We start from the raw sequence: 20,843 nt of genomic DNA on the forward strand, positions 1-20,843 counted from the left end.
GACAGAAATATTTGGCTCTTTAGTTAGTTGCTACCTTTTCTACTATGTTCACCAGCTAGATGCTAACTATGTCTATGTCCCATTAGGTGCTATAGACTATAAACTAGCCAGTAGACTGTCCAATAAACAAAACACTGAGCTGAAAGTTGCTAAAACACTCAGTAAAGCCAAAGGGAACTGCAAAGTGGGGCAATAATAATTTGTAAGTTTACCACTTTGATAAACCCTTACACTCTGCATAGTCATATTTCTTCATTAAAATAATATTAATTAGTGCATGCTGAGTCCATTAATGTCATGCAAAAATATTATAATACATTCCAGCTTTAATTTCATTTACATTCATTTATATTTAGTGATTTAGAATGCTGTCTTTTGAGCTGATATTTTCACCAAGGTTAATTCCTAATTAACTGCAGTAGCAAAAATTATATTTGCTGAAATGTAAGCACCGGCTGGCAACAATCAATCCAAGTGTCTGCAAAGTGAAACACAAAGTGGACACCCATTTTACTGAATTTTTGTAGAATTACACCCACGCTGCAGCAGTGACAACAAGATTGAGTGTGTTAAGCTTTAAGCCCATCTTTACCCCACTTCTGTAGTATAGTCTAGAACTTTCATTAGCAAACACTAAAAACATCAGTGACAAGCCAAGTGCAAATTAATGACAAGACTCTGTCCACACTACATTTGACACACTGTACCCATAGAAACTAAGTGGAAGGTCTGTGTCTGAAACAGAGGGTAGGCATAATAATAAACGCAGCTAATTATGTGAAAATCAGGAAATATGTCAGCCTGTACTTTTGGAAGAGTTTAAGACCTCCTTGTAAATTTTGTCCTAGAAATTGTTAGGTGAGTGTGTAGTGGAGACACCATATGACTCCTGAAAAAGAAATACTTTCACTCCACTGAGCGATAAAAGATGAAGAAAACTATATGGAAGATGTTGTGATGTATGGTGATCAGGACTTCAATTCGATGTCCATGAAAATGCTCTTAAATTTGTTTAGCAGTTGGGAATCACCATGTTGTCATGTAAGAACAACTAGGCTCAACCTACTGCTGTAGCCATATGCAGAGAACTTGCTTTTGTAATCACAATATGGTCTTTAACATATAGTATCCGTTCTGTTGGGAGAATATGCAAGGACCCTCCCTACACTTACCTTCATCTGTGCACAAGCAGTTGCAGAAACAGGGATAGGGAAGCGTGTCAGCCCTGCTTTATCATAAACAATAACTGTGCTCATGTTATTCAATTTCTGAGACTGGCATCATCATCTTTTTCTCTCTCTCTTATCAGTCAGACAAATGTACAGAAAAGGTAGCTTTAATCAATAAAACATGATTGTAAAACATTTTTAGAATGTACACCAGAACATCCAAACACATTAGGAGAGATTTAACCTCCTACTCTTGTAGCTCTGGTCCACTGGAGTCACGCATCTAACAATCCTTTAGCTCCAGATTACACTGAAGGGATGAGCGGCCCCAATGTGGCTTTGTGCACCATGGACGGGACGCCCTTCTTGCTCTGGTCCAGATGTTGTCAGACTAAAGAATCACTCGCATACTAACACAGTAACACTGACCTACGCGCTGAAAGCTTGCAAATGTATTAAGACAGCAGCAATTTCTTAAACTGTGGTGACCTTAAGAGATTCAGTAGCCTTTACACCTAACACAAATATAAACTGCCGCATATGTAAAGGTCGCTTTAATTTTTAATTAAAAATATCTTTCTGATAAAAAAACATTTCTAATAAAATATTCTATTGCACCAAAAACTTAAGCACGCCTTTGACAGTTTTTGATACAGATGTTCTCGTCACGCCAGATGTGCAGTTAACAGCAAACTAAGCCGAAATGTGTCTTAACTGCAGCTGTCATCTCTCTGACAAATATTCATGTAAATGAAGCCCAAATGACATGAATACAAAATAAAACATGCCTACGGGTATATACGGGTGCCTCCTTTAGCACACAGAAAACAGACCGAAGGCTCCATCAGTGACCCACCTTGACAGCACAATGTCGCCAACAGGTAAACTCCAATCAATACAGATCCAGGACACTTCCGAGGCTCCATGGCAGCGGTGGAGCAGAACTTCCTCAAGAGCCCGCTGGGGATGTCAAACTTCGAGGGAGTGCAGCCTTGTTAGACTGCTGGATCTGCTCTCTCTCTCTCTCTCTCTCTCTCTCTCTCTCTCTCTCTCTGTCCGCCTGTCTCTCGCTCTCTCTCCTTGTCGCTTGGGAGGACACCTCTGTCTGTCTCCTCGTGTTTGAGCCGACTGTCGCCTTAAAAGTCACTCTGAGTCCCGCTCCCTCTCCCTCATCTCTGCGCTTAGCTGTGTTTCTCTATCAAACATCCCCAATGTGTCCCCATGCGTCTTTCCTGTCTCTCCTCACTGTGCGGTGATGATGACAGCCACCTGTCCGCCGCCTCCTTCTGCGCAATGCCCTCAACTTCGTCAAGGTTTGTCTCCTCCGGTCATTTCGGGCTCATCCTCATCTACTATATGGTTCATTATGATGACTAAGGACAGATGAACACGCACGATCTAAACGCGCGCACAGAGATCCCGCCCCCAGACTCTGGAAAACTTTTAGTCTGAGGTATTTTTCTTTTTTTTCTTTTTTAGAGCAGTGAACATAATCTCCCTTCCTACCTAAAACCTGGGTGCAGTGATCATCCATCACAGCCTCATCCCTGTCCTCTTTTCCTCCTACAGGTGGGAAAGAGCAACTGAGCAACAATAAAGAATTTCCTTTTAAAAAGTCCACAAATTCAGTTCACGTAGGAGCATAATAAGGGAATCATCTCTTCATTTTTCATTGTGGAACTTTTTTATTTAAATATTCTCTTCATGCATCTCCTCCTCCTCTTCACTCCCTTCTTCTTCTCTTTCAGTAACCTCTTTTACAAGTAGTGTCAGCCACCTTCTCTCGTTATCCTGCTTTTCTTCATGGCTGTGTTCCTCTGCTATCTTTTCATTGTCTTTTTGCTTAATCCTCCCATATTGTTTCTCTTATCTTTACCCTCTCACTGCCACAGGCATCACCTGTGGCTTCCTCAACTCTCCCCTTGAGTTAATAACTATACTGGGGGGTTGGTGCAGGAGCCATCGATTGCTTTGAACTCGAGACTACTAATTTGGCAGCAAACATACAATGATTAACCATGTGGGACAAGAGTATTTAAAAGCAGTAAGGACAATTAGGAAGGGGAGGTAGGTTCAGATAAAATTTCAGCCTGTGGCAACAAAACCTCTGATTAATGGGCACTGATGTGAATAAACTTTGTTACCCTCTTAAATCATTGGCTTAGCCTTGAAAACGTCACCCTGCACCCAATTTACGTCCACCTTGGAAATCTACACTTGTGATTGAATCTAATTTCACTAATACAAATATCAGCTTTCACACGGTACATTTTGTATACAGTATTGTTGTTTGGAGTAGTAAGCATTTCTACACAGCAGCAGCAGTGCAGATGAAGTATGGAGTTCATCATTTTATGTCAGCGTGCACAACCGAATGCATCTTTAATCACTGTGGCAGACATACAGTGTGGTGAGTTTTCGTGCAGGTAGCCAGTTGTTAAAACATATTGCATGACATAATTACCTTTAATGAGACAGCCTGAGCGTCAGTGTGGTGCTGCCAGCGGGAAGGAAAACATCTTCAGGGCAGACAGGCAGCACACCATACACTGCTATGACAAGAGATGGAGTATTATTGTGTGTATGTGTGTGTGTGCAGGTGTGTGTGTGAGTCAGTGTGGGGCCTCATTAGCTCGTATGGAGATGCTTCAAGTTGTTGGTTGGTGTGATTCACTGATGACCTGTTTCCCGATCTGTTTGCTTACTCGTGTACACCACCCCATTTTCTTTACATCATCTTCGTGATGTTATTAGTCACCCATTTATTGACGCTCACTTCCTCACGTTTTCTCCTTTCTTTGTCACTTGACACATCTGCCATACCCCCACATTTCATCTTGATCCTCCCTCTCTCCTCTTCCTCAGCCTCTCATCTCTCCTCTCCCACTCTGTTTCCTTTCTTCCACTTCTCTGTTCTGTACTCTTGCGGTTCTGCCTGTGAGCATCAGATGCAGTGATGTCCTCAGACCATTACGAGAGCGCCTGCAGCGCTTCTCTAGCTCTCACTATCTATCACTCTCGCTCTCGCGTTCACTTCAGCCTCAGTGTGTCTGGCTTCAGTCTGGACACAGTGTTGTACATGTATGTAGACTGTCATCAGCTCACATTAAATGAAATGTCCTTTTGGCTGAGCCTGCAGGGATTGGAGGTTGGTACTGTGTGTGTGTGTATTTGTAAGCTTCTGTGTGTTTTTACGTGTGTGCACCTGTTTATTTACAGTGCAGTCCTGTATTATATATGTGTGCTATCTCTTCCTGCCCAACTCAAGGAGACAACCCCCCCCTTACCACACAAAACACATTAACATACAGTATAGTATAGTAGCCCCGAGCCTGCTCCATAAATATCATAAACATATAAACCACATCACAGGCATGATCATCAGGCGTAGGGTTCCACATGTGATTTAATCTGAGACATATGCCATTGCACATGTTTCAGCATACTTCACTACATTAAATCATACAGTACAGTACATGTACAGGAAGAGAAATGACTTTACTGCTACTGCCTAAGAAAAATTTAAAAACAAACAAACATGAAAACAATCTAACAAGGCTGTGAAGAATAATGATGAACCTGTGCAGAATTATCTGAATCTACTGCTCCTCTCAGCTTTAATGAGCTTTATAATGAATTTCAGCTCATTGTGTAACTGTCTGGACGGCTGCTTTGCTACTGTTTTGGTTCACATTCACCACTCTCATACTGTAGGTTTTCAGCAGGCAACTGAAAAACATCTCTAAAAACCCACTGTACACTATAGTACACAAAAGTCAAACATTTAGCAGCTACACGACCAAGTCCAAGTGGCCAAAACGATCCGTTTTTGCATGTTTAAAGGAGCAGTGTGCAGGATTTAGTGGCATCTAGCATCTAGTATCATTGGCTGTGAAACTCTCAAAAAGAACTAAACTTCCGATCTAGAGCCAGTGTTTTGTTTGTCCATTCTGGGCTTCTGTAGAAACACACTGTACTTGTCTGTGGGCTTTAGGAAGCATATAAAGATAACTTTACATGAGCTAACTTCATTGCCAGTAATAAGCTCAAAGATGCTGAAACACTCTGTAAAGCTCAGGGCAACTACAGAGTTGGGTGATAATTGATTCGTCTTTATGACACTTTTGACTTTACTCATAGTCACATTTTTCTGTTTTTAATGTGACTGTTACCATGTGTTCCATAGATGAAATTATTTGAACAGGAGTCATTGCAGCCTTTTCTTAAAATTCATAACCATTACCAGTCACTGTGTAACAGTGTACCTCGCATTGTAGCACCAGAAACCTTCTTTGGCTTCTCTTTACATTTCTTCACTTTCATTTTCTTGTCTAAGTCAGCAAAGAAAAAAAAACACATTGTCTGCTCTAATGACAGAAGACACAAAAGTGAAAGGTCATGTGTAAATCGTGCAGTGTTTTCTTTGAAAGGTAGGATCACACCTTTAGACGGGGAAGCTGAGGTGAGCAACGCAGCATGTTTTGCAGCACCTACAATGACCTTTTCACATTGTTATACCGCTTACTGGCAGTCTGAGTCATGTAGTCATGGCTCATAGTGACATGGCTCATACCACCAGTCCACACAGTTTATATTTGTGATGTTATGAGGACTAACACAGGTGTGATACAGTCATCTTATTGCCTTAGTACCTGGCAGTTCAATCAGTAATTGGTTTCATGATCATCTCTCTCTCAGAGCTGCTTACAGCAACAGAGCCAGGGCTCGACCCAGTAATTTCCCCCATGATGGAATTGCTTCATTAAGAATGTATGTAAGACTGAACTTGTGGAAAATGTTGTTTCAGCCTTTTCATCCACGTGACCTTCAATTCACAGCGGTGATAACAGATGTGAAGCGGAAAATTGAGTCTTTCTATATACCAAGGAATTCCCCAGAGTGCTCCTGTGATCACCTTTTCAATCTTGTCTTGTTTATTGCTTCTGGAGCTGTACATTAGTGTCCACGGAAAACAAAGCATGCGCTTCTCGAGTCAATACTAAACAAAGGCAAATCTGTACACTGTCTGGATGTTGTTCAGCATGAGCTTCTATTGTGGATTTTAAGCATCTCTGTCAAGCAATGCCATGATTTTATGACACGTACTATTGTACTGACCTTTAAATGTAGGTCAGGCTAGATTCAGAGAGTTGAGGTTAGTAAAGATTATTCACTCAGATGGCTCAAATTGCCCTATAGCATGAGGCAAATACTACAGCTCAGTGGAAATCTCTGTGAATACAGAAATAGTGTATAGAGACTCCATACAGAGTAAAACTGGCTCATGCCTACAAATATATGTCAGCAGTTTAGCATATTACATCTGATACACGCTTCTTGGTTTTATTATAAGCTGCACCAGCGGCATGGCTCCGGGAATGGCATTGCTGTTCTGTCTGTCAGTCTGTTGGCTAGTCCACCACTCTGGTCTAGACTACAGTGTTTCCTCAACTAGTGGATGGATTGCCAGGAAAGTTTGGTCATGCTCGCCAAAGAATAAATCAGACGTTTCCAATAGCACCATCAGCAAGAAAAGATTGAAATTTGCATTGCAGCTGGAGTTGCACTTTTGGTTTTGTTAGCAAATTTTGCTAACACTAAGATAGTGAATGTGGTAAACATACTAGTTAAACATTAACATGTTTACACTGATTTTAGCATGTACATTAAATATGCCTTGCCTTGCAAAGCCTCTTACTCTTACTTACCCCCAACCCCCAATTTAGTAGTATTAAATTATGAATTTCCCAGCCAGACTAAAGAATGTAAGTACATGAAATGTGTTTTTGCTAGAAAGAGGAGTCCCCTTCAAGTTATATTTTGCACGTCTTCCATGTGATCACAGATTTTTTCCCTCAGATAGTCGGAGACAAACTGGGAAATAAATTTAGGTCCAAAGACCTAAAAATGTGTTTATTTATGTGCAATCCTGAGGGGTTCACACCCTGCTCTGTCACTGTCTGTCTTTCTCACACACACACACATGCTGTGACCTTCCTGTGCACTCTAAATCTGAACACACACACCTGTCTGCCTGAGTCAGATCTGTAGCAGTGAATAATAGAAGACTGGGATGAGATCAGACTGTTCAAGTGCCGGGGAAACAGGGAAGAGGTTTTCACTTAAACATGCTACGCACTTCAGAGAAGTCAGAGAACAAACTCATGTCTCCCTAAAAACTAGGCCAATGCACTGAATGCTATGATATCACAGGGGACTGCCACTATTTGCTGGGTGACAAAAGCCTGAAGGCTAGACAAGAAAGTTACATCAGCTAATAACCGTTAGGTTCAGATAGACAAACAGCCAGTTGGGAAAGTCATTGCGGAGGAAATGAATCAGCCACTGTCTCCTCTTATAATTACTGCTGATGATGTGCCCTTTAGCAACGCAGACAACTCCGGGAAGCTTAAGTAGAGCTGATTAGAAGGGGGACGGTACAATATAATGCTAGATGACCTACAATCAACCAAAATTGGGCATAATAAGCTTAATATAGATATTACCTGTTGTATTTAATCTAATTGTACAGGTTTTAGTTATACTGTGCCTTCACCCTTTATCAGAATCAGAATCAGAATCAGAAATACTTTAATAATCCTGTGGTGTAACCTTCTCACATGCAGCCATTCATCAGGGTTGTAAGCTGTTAATGAAGATACATTGTTTGTGCATGAACATAGAACATGGCAACAAAATGTCATAATGCTAAAATACCAATCTGCACCATAGCATACTAATTGGTCGCATGTCACATTTGAAATATTCATTATCACATCATTATTTCTGTGACGTAGGTTTTGAAGCTGCTGTTTTTGTGGCAAAACAAAAGATGTTTGCTGCCATTCAGTGGTGATACTGTGTCATTACAGTCAAAAACACAACCTATTCCGGCCACTCCATATGGTCTACTCGAGTTCATGGATCTTGCATATGGAAACAGGGCTAGATCAATCCTGTAGTGGGCACAAGGTGCAGGAATTAGATGTGGGCTCTTATTGACTGTTCTCCTACTCTGTTTGCATTGTGCGTTCTCTTTTATTTAGTAATTAGCAAGGGGTTTGAGGCTATTTTATCCAGAGTTATGCATCATGCAAGCTCAAATTAGACCACAAAATTAGGCTATAATACAGGTGTTATCTTAAGGTCCCTATCATATCACTTATGTCACATCACACATATCACGACAAATTCAGTCAGTCAAAATAACACAAAATAAATTGTTATGTTGTAAACCTGTAGTCCTCTGCTCAGGGTAGTTGCCCATTTTGGTTGTAAGCATCAAGTAAAAACACTGTAAAACTGATTTTGTACATCAGATTTCATTTAATTATCATCATCATTACAGCATTTACAGCTGGCTGGACCACATGGTGCATGTGACACACAAAACAACTCATTATTCATGAAGGGATGCAACTTGTGCATGTATAATTACAATGTTACAGTTGTACAAACACATATTCAAATCATACACGCTACCATAACCTGCTTGTTACTTTCACACCTTTGCACCCCTGTGCATGCAGAACATTACAGTTTCCAGTACTCATTACAGGCTGGAAACTATACTGTACTGCAGGGAGGTAAAAGTTTTCCACAATAAAAATATACAGTGTAAATGTTTTATTGCGCTTTATCAATAAATCATAGTCGGAGACAAACTGGAAAATAAGAATGCGCTGTTGGAGTATTCTTGAGTTTGTGTGTGTGTGTGTTCATCAAGGTGTGCTGAGGTACATCTGCAGAGCAGGAGTGAAGATTAAGACAGTTCCCAGTATTGACACTGTGAGGAAGGCCCACAGGAAAATTCTGTCCAACACCTGAGCCACAAACTTCCAGTCTTGAACAACCTGGACAGAGCGAGAGAGCGACAGAACAAAAAAGAAAGGTCCACAGGAGAGAATCTGTCAGCCTCGTTTGTCACAGCGAAAACATTCCTCATTCAGGAATACTTTGATCATTTTTATATGCACTCATAGAGCAAATGAGACATACACTGGGAGTGACATTTTAACAATGACAAAATGTAATAAATATACATGCAATCACTTTTATCCCACGCCTCCCCTCATGTCAGCCCACTCCCATACCTCTCGTATGAAGTGCTCCTTTTTGATGTGACGGCTGATGTAGCGAACTGAATTCGTGGCTTTCTCCAGCATGGCCAGCCAGGCTTGGTTCTCATCCTCCTTCCCACCAAGGGGGCCTCTCTGCTGGCCGCTACTGTGTCCAGGAACCCCCCTCCTCCCCACACCTCTGCGGGGCTTCAGCTCCGGGCTGTGCATCTCCATATCTGGAAAGTGGTATCTGAGGATAATGGACACTCGCTGTTTTATGTTTTAACACTTATTTGCTTTCTTGCAGAGAGTTAGATGAGAAGATTATGTTAGCCTCTCATAGCAGCATTGTCATAACAGCCCAGGTGTTTCTCGTCTCCATTCTTTATGCTAAGCTAAACTAATCTTCTCCTCTAACTCTTGGAAAGAAAGTGTAAAGTATTTTTCCCATAATGCTGCACTTTTTCTTACGGTTGGTGCTATTTTACCTGTCAGTGTGCCCCCTCATACACAGCAGTCTGGGCAGTCTCTGAAGGAAGAGGCTCTTTACCCAGGGAGCCATGGGGTGGTAAGTAGCAGAGGAACGGTGGTGGACGTTAATGACAAAGACGGTGACGATGATGGAGAACGTGACAAAGATCATAATGAAGAGCAGGTATTCTCCGATCAGTGGGATCACCTGGAGACAGAGAAAGGGAATCAGCTAAATGCTTGAAATAATTATTTCCACAGGATGTAAGGATGGGGAATTTATGAGGAGAAATTGGTTTATTTTAAACATTAAAAAAAATGCAAAAACTAAGCTTCTTAATATATCTCAAGAAAATTACAATTTTGACCTAAAGATGGCACTAGTTAAGGTGATCTGAAATGGAGACTTTCAATATCTGCAACATAAAAGCGCAGCAATCTAACCAATGGTCAAAATATTTAACTTACAAACAAAACTATAAACTTGATGGTGACACTCCCCTACAATGTTTAAAAAAAAAAAAAATCTAGTTTATCCTATTTCTGAATAAGTGAAGACTGTCTGGTGACATGAGATAAAAAAAGTCAGGGGATCACCAAAGTCATTAAAATATATCCTTTAGGAAATTAGAATAACAGTAGCAAATTTTAAGGCAATCTATATAATAGATATTTTACAGTGAACGACAAATGAGCGCGTTGAAGCTTTGTTAGTCTCTGTTGCATGTTCATTAATTTTTACATTAGATTGTGGGATAATTTGATACTTCTACATAGGGTATGAAACAACATAAGAGGAAATAGAATACACAGTGTATGGAAAAGTCAGTCATCGTCTTTTTGAGTGCTGCTGCTCTGTACAGCTCTATGAAGGACTGAGCTGTGTCTGAAGTCAATAGCTTGGTAATTGAGTTGACATACAGTTTGAGCTGCAGGTAATTGAGGGGATGTGGTTATGATCTGTTTGAATTAGAGCACACTGCAATTAAGATTACAATTAGGATAACTGGACATGGATAAAACTTACTTTGGAGGATGAAGGGATGATTTCTTCTATGACCAGGAGGAACACAGTAAGTGACACCAGCACAGATGTGGAAAGTGACAGTTTCTCTCCTTCGTCTGATGGCAAGTAAAACACCAGCACAGTCAGAAATGAGAGACCAAGGCATGGGATGATGAGGAAGAGGGTGTAGAACAAGGGCAATCTCTTGAGGATGAAGGAGTAGGTGACAAACGGGTACCAGTACACCCCATCCCTCCTACTTCCCTTTACTCCTGTGGCATTGAGGATCTCCCACTCGCCATTATCAAAGAAGTCTTTACGGTCCACATAATGATCCACCAGGACCAGGTCCACCATGTTCCCATCGTAAGTCCACGAGCCAAACTTCATTGAACAGTTCTGTCTGTCGAATGGGAAGAAGGTGACGTCCATGGTGCAGGAGGACTTGTAGCTGGCGGGTGGAGTCCAGGTTATGGTACCATCCCAGCGCACAATGGCTTTGGTCATCAGGGAACCCTCAAAACGACCGTCCGCACTGGGAGAAGATGAAAAAGAAATGATGAGGTGGTAAGGAAAAAGTCATAATGATCAGTCAAGGTAAGATGTGAAATATGCATCAAAGTTATCCGGCACGGCCTCGGAATGATCTGTGCAGAGTGCTGCATCACTCACTTCTCATACAGCACGATGTCAGGGAGCCATATAGTCTCTGAAGGCACTCTGATGGAGGTAATGCCCCCGTAGTCATCAGGGTTCCACTTCAGCTTCACGTCAACCCACTCCTTTAACAACATACATAACAACACATGATGAGTTACCCAATCTGTTAGATTTAGCCAACTGAAACTATGTTGGACACTAGACTTAGGAAAGCTTAAGTAGTCTTCATGTGCGTCTTCTAAATTTCAGCACCACGGACAGCACCAGACTGATTCCTGCAATGCAAGGCTATATGTTTCATATGTTTCTGCATAGTTGTTCCCATTTTGCTTGTGTCTAAGAATTGCTTAAAAGAAGTATTCCCAAATGTAATCTTCTTTAAACTCCAAGATTTATTGTTTATCATGTTAAATCCTTTATTTCCACAGACTAATAGTATTCATTATGTTGCAGTATTTCATTATTATATCTTAATGACAAGGATTTACCCTAAATCGTATTTTTCTTTTGTTTACAAATCCTTATATTTTACCCAGCGATATGTTGTTCTGCACATTATTTTTTATTTTATTTTTTGTAAAATGAATGTTATTTGTATCAAATGTTGTTGCTTTTTTCTCCAGAAGCAATTAACATGTACAATTAACAACAATCTAATACTCACCCATTCGTAATATGTAATTGGGATTATTAAACAGCATTTAATACTAGGAAATGAACTGAAACAACAACAAAGAGTAAATTAAACAAATGCAAATAGTAGGCTAAAACAATCCTTATCTGAATACTACATATTGTTGCAGCTAACCTTGTGAAATTTGCCTTCTTTAGATTGGATAAAGTAGTATAGTGTTCCCCGTGCCATGCAGCGTCATTGGCAGATCTAAAGGCGGCTACAGGTCACTACCTTCTTCAAAGCAATTAGCTAAACTCTGTCCCTCCTTCTTTGTTTATTTGACTGAGTAGACTGATGCAGCTGCCTTGATAAGGCTGAACTCTGTGGTTCATCTCCATGGCAAACCCAAGGTCAAGATTAGCTTTATTTTGTGTCAGACAGACAGATTGACTGGCTCTCTGGAGAAGGTGGTGTGTGCCTTGAACCTGAAGTGACAACACAATGTGTACATTTTATATAGACTACAGTACCACGTTGCAAATATTCATACTCTATCGGTCTGAGAAACAAAAGGTTGCACTCTTGAATAATTCACAGATGTGAAAATAGCAGCTCACGGTTTATTTGTTTAGAGTCAGTATGTAGCACTGTAGTAGGAATAATAGTGTTCATTGTTACCTGCCAAAGCCAGACATTTGTAGTCATCAGTTGGTTCTTTTCATCCTGCAGGAAGACAAGGGAGACATTTTGAGCACTATTTATAAATCTTAGTGGGGATTACTGTGAACAATAAGAAAGGGTAATGAGGGGGTGAGGAGCAAACTATAAGCTGAAGACAATAAGCTGAGTGAAAGAAAGTACTTAAAAAGTTAGAAAAGGAAGATTTCTTTTCCCCAAAGTGGGTTAATTGCTTCTATTGCTTGCCACTAAGACAGAACAGCAGAACATTTTGAGGGTTAAGTACTTTGTTTCTGGCTATGTTTACAGCATTTAATGAACGAGAAAAACACAAGTTACTCCTGGCAGTACTACTATGGATACTGCTGCCATAAGTTCTCGCTTATGGTTAATTAACTGAATGACATTTAATGACAAATCACTGATAAAAATTCATGACAGTGTCACATGACTGCGCCTGCACATGAAGTGTGACCAAAGAGAAAATCTATGGAATAGATTTGGTGGTTTGTCTGCTGTCGAGAGTCACTGAGGCAAACCTGATTGCATACGCCTGTGAATAACAGTAGTGAAGTTAGAACACCACAAGATGGCACTCTTCTGAATGTTATTTCTGCACAGCAGAAGTACAAACATCAAATGCTGACGCAGTCAAAATGTGGCCCTGTGTGGAGAGTGGGAGCAGTTGTAAATAATAAATGTGATCTGGTTCCTCTAAGCCTGATGGCCTCATTGCTTCCTCTGCTGCTATGAAAGACCACTTTGGACCTCTCTTTTAACCTTTCTTCCTCTCTCATCTCTTTACTCTCTCCTGTCTTTGCTCCCTTAGCTCCTTAGCCTCCTCTTTGTTTATCCCAACACTTTTGTTCTCAGCATAGCATCTGCACTATAGGTCTTTCTCTGCACTACTTTTTAAATTATTTCTTCTTAACATTAAATCATCAAATTCTTCTCCAAACTTCCTCCCTCTCCTCTTGCTTCTTTCCTCTACTCTCATGCGTTGTAGTGATGGTGAGTTTCACTTCCTTCTCTTCTTCCCTCTTTCCTTCCTTTCCTCTCTTGTTCCAAAACATTATCTTCCAGTCCTCAGAAGACTATACCGCGATTTTATTAGGCATGTTACGTAAGGCATTTTTAATTTCCTCAGAGAGCTTCCTTAACAGGTCCACACAACTTAAGACTGTGTACTGGGTTGCTCTCCTGGAAGCATTAGAGCCTCTATGTCTGGTTGCTTCGCTCAAGGGTGCTCAAGATGTGATCAACCGCAGAGACAGTTTAAAATACCTTCATTTATCTAATATTAATATAATACATTATGTATAGCAAAGACAGAGCCAGAACTACCAGACTACTACCAGACAGAGGTACTATTCTTGGTATTTTATTTTATTTTTTTCTTATTTATTTAGAATTGTGAGTGTTAGGCTTTACCTAAATCTAGTTTCTATCTGACTTTTCAAGGCCAGCCTGATTTTATTTAATTTCTTTCTTTCTTTTTTTCCTATGATAATATAACAGAACATGCAGAGTAAGCTCACAAGCTGCAGACAAATGAGATGTAGGTGTTCAAATAAAAATCTGCTGACATACATATTTACATGCTTATTTGCTAAGAATTAATGACAAAAATAACCTGTACATTTTTTATTCACTTCCTTCTAACACAATCAAACACAGCACAGGAGGCTCATTTTCTCTAGTAAAATCTGCCTCTCGTGTGCTTGCATACAGTATCTGGGTGTTGTTTCCTCACCACATCAACCAGCTGCGAGATCTTGAGTCCAAAGCGTACAGTGATGGTGTCGTTGGCATGCTGGACAGGCCGCACCCACTTCTGGTAACCCTTGAAAAGGTTCCTCAACAAGGAATCCTCCATCTCAGCCAGCGACACAAAGTCTTCTTGAGCTGGAAGGAGCCAGAGAAGAAAGTTGTGATGAGGAGAAAACAGAGAGGAAGAAATTTGGGAAAGAAAATGGGATAGTGTTAATGAGAATATGAGAATATTGCCATGGATATGATCATAAGTAGCGCTGAAATTGGTAGATAAATGGTAAACAAATGGCAAGAATTAATTCATGTATTCTGTATTGATAAAACGATCAAACAAACGTTCCAGCCACATTTATCAGTCATCTATCATCAGGGAACAGATGTACTTCTCTTTTAATCATTCCAGCTGCCCACACAGTTGTTGTGTAAAGCATACACTTTATGTGTGTAAACCTTAAAGTCTATTTTCTTATATTTTATGTGCATAACTACAGTGATAATGTGCTGCTCCTGCTACTATATGCAGGCTGTATTGATACCTCTGTTACACTGCAATGCCCACACTGACAGTACTAACATGCTCATGTTCAGCAGGTGTCCTCTTTACCGTGTTCACCAACTTAGTTAAGTGTATCAGCATACAAGCTGATGTTTTGCTGCTGTTAAGTTATAAACCAAAGCAGTGGTGGAGGATTAACAACGATTTTACAATTCATCCTGTGGGGAACATGAGTGTCTGCCGAGTTTCAGGGCAACGCATCCAATAGTTGTCAAGACATTTCAGCTAAAACCACAAATGTCAACCTCATGGTGGTGCTAGAGGCAAAGTCGGGGATCACCAAAGACATTAGGATTTGTAGTTTAGGATGCATCGTGTCTTCGTGACAAAGTTTTGTGTCATCCATGAGATGTTTATCTGAAGCATACTGGTGACACTAGTTGAAAGGTCACAAGATCACAAACGTTGTGACATGATGCTGCTAGAATGGCTGTATATGAACAAAGCAAGCAATCTGAGGAGGCTAACTTTGACTCTTGGAAATAGTGGTGAGACCTTTTGTAAGATAAATCATTTCATTCATAAAGTAATCAATAATGAGTTGCAGTCCTAGTTATATGGCTAGTTAACTCGCATGCATGTAAAATTCATGTGCACAGACAGATGCAGAAATAAATGTCACACTCTTGCCAGGCTTACATGTTTAAGAACATACAAGGACACAGTCGTGCATGAACAAAGTGAACTACCTCTCCAGAGTCTCAAAAGCAAGTGAGCAAGTTTTAAGACTCAGACATACACACACACACACACACACACACACACTATCAACCCTGGACTGACAGCTGGTCATGGCCGAGCAAATGCATCTAAGCTCCCAAGGCTGACAAAATGATCATGCTGACATGATCACTTCAGACAGAACAGTCGCCAGGGGAGACAAGCTGAGCTCAGAGCGCTTTGTGCAGCCAGGCACAAGACATAATAGTCCGTTAAAGAGTGACGTTCACGCTGAGCAGGAGACGGTGCAAATGAAGGAACAGTGCTTTTACTTCACCAGCTACCGTTCAAGCTTCACAGCTGAAAGACATCAGGTCTCCTAGGTAGACAATACAGAAAACACACTGATGTAGTGCTGTAGAGCAAATGTGTAATTCAGTTTGGTTCAGTTGAAAATAATCATCAGTCAATGGACAGAGAAACATAAACTAATGGTTTCTTCAGTGCCTTAAAGTTTGCATACTTAGCTATACTGAAAGCCAGTGTGTTCACTAAAAGCTATATGTTGTGTTGAATTGTCCTTAAGCAAGACACTGAATATCTTCACTGTTACTCATTGTAACACAGTCTAAAAGTTGCAGATGACAGCAGTATTTGCTGGACGCTCGCAGCATTATGTGGTATTTGTACTTGAGCTGCACAGCAGAGTCTTGCACAGTAACTCACTGGTTCTATCAACTCTGAGCTCGGAGCGTAAGAGCTGTGTAAGAGGACGGATATTTGGCACTGCCTGTGGCGGTGTTACAACAGAGGCATAGACAGAAGGGAGAGGTTTGAATCAACAGCCTCGTAAACAAGGGGAATGGAACAGAGGAATGGAGAGAGCTGATAAGGGAAGGAGAGAGACAGAGTGACCCAGAGCAATTCCCTTCAGTGTCTGAGAGAGACCGAACGAGGGGGTAGGGTAGAGGTTGGTGAAGAAGGGGAAGTTAACTGGGGCAAGGGGAATGAGAACAGACAGCAAAACAGATAGCAAGGAGGAGAATTTCCAATTAACTTCCCAACACAATGTTCTATACGGCACAAGCTAAGCCCTCTCATCTTTTCATGCGATACTTATTGATTGCAAATTAAATTTTATAAAGCTCTAAACTGCAGGTTGCATGAATTATCCCAGCAGCGACCTCTGTCCACCATGACAGTCAAACAATATTTGGGCGATTATCTCTCTGGATTGACATTGACTATTGATGAAATATTTAATTCAAGCCAAGCCATAGTTTAAATAGTTTTTAGTTTTTATAATAGGAAATCTGGGGGAGCTTACACAGCTCATAGGTCAGGTAGGAGGGTCGCTCTCGCTTACAGCCCCAGGGAGGTCAGAATCGGGTCTGAGTGCAGTACAGTGGCCTGAGAAAAAATGTCACATAGTGTAATAGTGTGGCTCACTGACGTGTTTTCAATGGCTATTAAGCAACAAGGGTGCACTATGGCACAGAGGCATAAGCTACATCAGATTTTAGATACACAAACAATAGCTGTCTGTAGGATTAATTCATTGTTTTGGTTTTTATCCAGAATTTCTTAATCTATAAAAATCAACACCATGTAGTTTTACTAGAAATTGCTCTTAAGATTGGGGTCTTAGGTTTGACGTTATACATGCTGTCACGGTAGAGGAGTGGTGGATCAATAAAGTCAGTGGAATGTCCTCACAAGCACTCTGTGAATCTTTGAGGAAAGAATTGCTTCAGGGTGTGTGGACACAAACGTACACTTATAGCTCCTGTTTCCTGTTGGATGTGTTGGAATCTGAAGTTGAAGTATGCAGTGTGTTCAAACTCAAGACAGATTACCTCCCATTGCATCAGAAGCCCCTGTAAAGCACTCACAGTTTGTAAAGGCTTGAAACGGAGCGTCAGTACACTCAGCTGAATCCATCTACCATCTCTACAGGAAGCAACGCTGTCTCAAGATGCTCATCAACCAAAAACCCAGGAGCCAAAATAGTCAAACACTGCAGGGATGGATTCCTGTACAAGAGCCCACTCCCTCCCTCAGATAGAGACTGACTGACTCTGTGTGTGTGTGTGGTTGATTGAGCAGAGGTGAAGGGGAGAGTATTGATTAGAAGACAGTCTGATGGTTTGGGGGATGGGGTTGGTTCTCTGTATGCATTAGCATACACTTTGTATGTGTGTGTGTGTGTGTGTGTGTGTGTAAGGGAGAGAAACTACTGTTTGCTGAAGATTGATACAGACACAAGGGTGACCCAGCTTTCAAACAAACACCCTGCATCCTTCTCAATCTCAAACACCCCATGGGCGACACAGTGGTATGATCATTCTGACACTGCAGCCATCTGTTAACTGTGAAACCACAGTGGGATGTACCACTGGGAGGGGTGAAAGGATGAGAGAGAAAACAGAGGGGAGTCCATTATTTTTTTCTTTGCACACGAGTGCAAATGAAAGACAGTTTAACTTTGTGTTTTTCTTTTTTTTCCACACAGCTGTCACTTATTTCTAATGAGATGTTTCCACACCAATGGAAAAGGGGAGATTTAAAGAGAGAAAGAAGCGATCCATCTGAGATACAGCGCTGCTCTTGTTTACCCACAATGCAACAGGACAGGTGCCTCCGAGGTAGCCAAGACATTTCACAATGGCTAACCTCATCAGTCACAATGTCCTTGAGGCATGTACTGTACTGTATGTGAACCAACACATGTTAGTTTGCATGTAGTCATTGGGTGCAAAACTACACTGACCATCACACGACCAGAGGTGACCACATGTGTGCAGTATCACATATCACTGATAACTACTTTCCACAAAATGAATAATTCCTATTATTCAGAAAGACATGGTGTGGTTGCATTCTTAAGGTAATTTTTTAAAAGCTGTGAGTGCCACAAAGGAAATTCAATCATCCTTTGGCATGAGTTGGCAAGAGATGAATATCTTGGAAAATTTGGCCACAAGATTTCCATAGAGTGCTACAGGTAAGAAAATGTTTGTTTTGCTTCCAATGGGTGTCATTTCTGTAATTTAACCTCCTTTGCAGGAAGCTCACTATCAGCTTAAAATGATTCCTCATGAGCTTAAAGCTCTATTACGTAATCTTTATATAATAAAATAACAGATTTGAAATCATTTTGATTTAGAAACACTGACCTATAATCAGATGAATAGTGTCTCTTTCGTACATCCCCGTCCTGTATGCCTGTTTCTAAGCTATGTTATTTACCATCTCCTGTGCTTTATGGCACTAAGTCACATTCCATTAACTATTTCAATTTTTGGGGTGAAATTGAATCATATTTTTGGGGGGAAAAAATCTAATTGCCCTCCACCCCAACTCTCTGTAAGTAAACGGTAACATAAACTGTTGTGAGCTACAGCTGCTGTTAGCTAATGTGAGCTTACTTTGTTAGCTGGGCTGCATGGAATGTGAGCAACATGGTGTTTTGGAGCACTATGAGGAGGTTTTCAGGCATGAGGCAGGGGGGGATTGATGCCCGGAAGCAGAGCCAAAACCAGAGCTGGGGAAGTAGGAAATAGGCTCAGCAGTCACTATAGACATAATGGTATAGATGAAGAACCTGAAGAGAACGACAGAGGTGCAGTAGCTAAGAGAAAAAAAGGGAGAAAAGAGAGTAAGAAGATTCCGGATAAGAAATAAAAGACTGAAAGACAAAGACGATGAAAACTGGGGGGTGTTCAATCACAAAAATACCAATTTCTATGTAATGTCACTTGGGACAGAAAATTGGTCTCTGACAGTGGATTAATCATTTTCATCATTAATCATCTTGTCATCACATCTCGCTCCTTCCCTTACACACACACACACACACACACACACACATGCAGCATAAATATACAGCAGGAAAGATTTACAGCATGTGCTGCCAAGAGCCACTCCAAGATTAGAGTGGTGTAAATGCTTTACAGTAAGCTGAATCAACACACACACACACACACACACACACACACACACACACACACACACACACACGCAGACCAAGAATCTGCTTTTCTGTCGTTTGCCACCATCCTGACACAATATTTCATTCTTCACTTTCAATAAAGATCCCCATGAGGCATAATTTACTCACAGCTTTATCATGTAATGGGATTCTTTCTCCATTCATTTCAATGTTATATTGTCCCATATTGCTCTCCTGTAGCTTGTTATACACACATCCTCAGTCACACATCCCCAGGGGGGCGCTGCGCCCCCATTCTTTAATAAATCATCAACGCGCTCCTCTCACCTGACCCCATCATTTTGTCCTGCTGCCTCTCAAACGATTAGAAGTGCAATCACATCTGAATTATACACCATGTCGGCTTCTTTATGAAACTCTTTCCTCTTTACGCAGCACTGTGCAGGACGGGGCGCACTGGCCAATTACTCTAATGTCAGATTAAAGGCACTGTAACGTGCTCTGTTTTGATCGCGCAACAAGATCCCAAATCCTCACCAGGGTTCAAGCGTTTCAGCAGCCTAAATCAATTCAGTCATTGTTGTTTTGGATGGGATCCTGTCTGACAGTTGGACAGCTTCAATAGTTGAAAGACGAATTGTGTTTGCCGTCTCTTACCTTGCATAGTAGCCTTCCCGAGAACCAGGGAGAACCACAACACCGCAACCGCAAACTTCATGCTCTCTCTTGTCATTAACCACACCAACTGGATCTATCCACAAGAGCGCAGATCAAATCATTTCACAGCTCGCACAGTCCTGTCGGATGCATCACTTCATCAGCCGAGTGGGACCCGCCGAGTATCGCTGTGATGACCAGTTTAAATAATGAACGACTGACGCTTGTCGGTGGCTTTGTATAAACACGGACCGCCTTCACGGTGCAGGACAACAGCAGCCTGTGTGCTGGTGTTTTGTTTTTGTTTCAGCGTCCTCTTGTTCTATCTCCTGTTCTGATCATGCAGCCTCTTTTTTTTTTTTCCTTGTGTGTTTGTGTGTGTCCCGGTGCAGAGATGGATGATACCAGAGCGGAGCGGTGCCGGGGCTGAGGGCGGGACGGAGGAGGGCTGGCCCGTCAGAGGATGGAGGGAGGACGCGGACTGAAGAGGACAGATGCGGTCCCCATCCAGAGGGGAATAAATAAAATAGATGCACATGCATGGGTACTGTATCCACACAAATATCTCATAATACAATGATTCAG

General features: G+C 41.2%; 2 protein-coding genes across 3 annotated transcripts in view; both read right to left on the reverse strand.

Moving 5' to 3' along the window:
• Nucleotides 1–2,209, reverse strand: part of chrna8 (cholinergic receptor, nicotinic, alpha 8) — a 38,610-nt gene extending 36,401 nt beyond the window's left edge. Inside the window, exon 1 of the mRNA XM_027282416.1 lies at nucleotides 2,026–2,209. Within this exon, the coding sequence (XP_027138217.1) occupies nucleotides 2,026–2,095 (70 nt within the window). The 5' untranslated portion in view covers nucleotides 2,096–2,209. The remainder of the gene's footprint in view (nucleotides 1–2,025) is intronic.
• A 6,263-nt stretch (nucleotides 2,210–8,472) lies between these two features.
• chrnb3a (cholinergic receptor nicotinic beta 3 subunit a) lies at nucleotides 8,473–20,775 on the reverse strand. Of its 2 annotated transcripts, XM_027282417.1 has the most exons (8): nucleotides 20,259–20,771; nucleotides 14,414–14,565; nucleotides 12,661–12,705; nucleotides 11,379–11,488; nucleotides 10,728–11,241; nucleotides 9,718–9,908; nucleotides 9,263–9,479; nucleotides 8,473–9,022 (listed from the first exon to the last, which is right to left on the reverse strand). In XM_027282417.1, exons 1-8 carry the CDS (start codon nucleotides 20,332–20,334, stop codon nucleotides 8,891–8,893), a joined length of 1,437 nt encoding a protein of 478 aa, XP_027138218.1. In that variant the 5' UTR covers nucleotides 20,335–20,771; the 3' UTR covers nucleotides 8,473–8,890. The 2 variants fall into 2 exon arrangements, with proteins under 2 accessions (XP_027138218.1, XP_027138219.1); XM_027282418.1 differs by lacking the exon at nucleotides 8,473–9,022 and having other exon boundaries at nucleotides 9,282–9,465; nucleotides 20,259–20,775.
• Nucleotides 20,776–20,843: the final 68 nt, after the last annotated feature.

Source organism: Larimichthys crocea, chromosome X, assembly GCF_000972845.2.
Source record: "Larimichthys crocea isolate SSNF chromosome X, L_crocea_2.0, whole genome shotgun sequence".
Lineage (NCBI taxonomy): Eukaryota > Metazoa > Chordata > Actinopteri > Sciaenidae > Larimichthys > Larimichthys crocea.

Coding starts and splice junctions, on each gene's coding strand:
- chrnb3a (XM_027282417.1), bottom strand. CDS start 20,334: ATGACAAGAGAGAGCATGAAGTTTGCGGTTGCGGTGTTGTGGTTCTCC. Junction 11,242..11,378: donor GACATCGTGCTGTATGAGAA/GTGAGTGATGCA, acceptor ATCTTCTCCCAG/TGCGGACGGTCGTTTTGAGG. Junction 9,023..9,262: donor AGGAGCACTTCATACGAGAG/GTATGGGAGTGG, acceptor CGCTCTGTCCAG/GTTGTTCAAGACTGGAAGTT.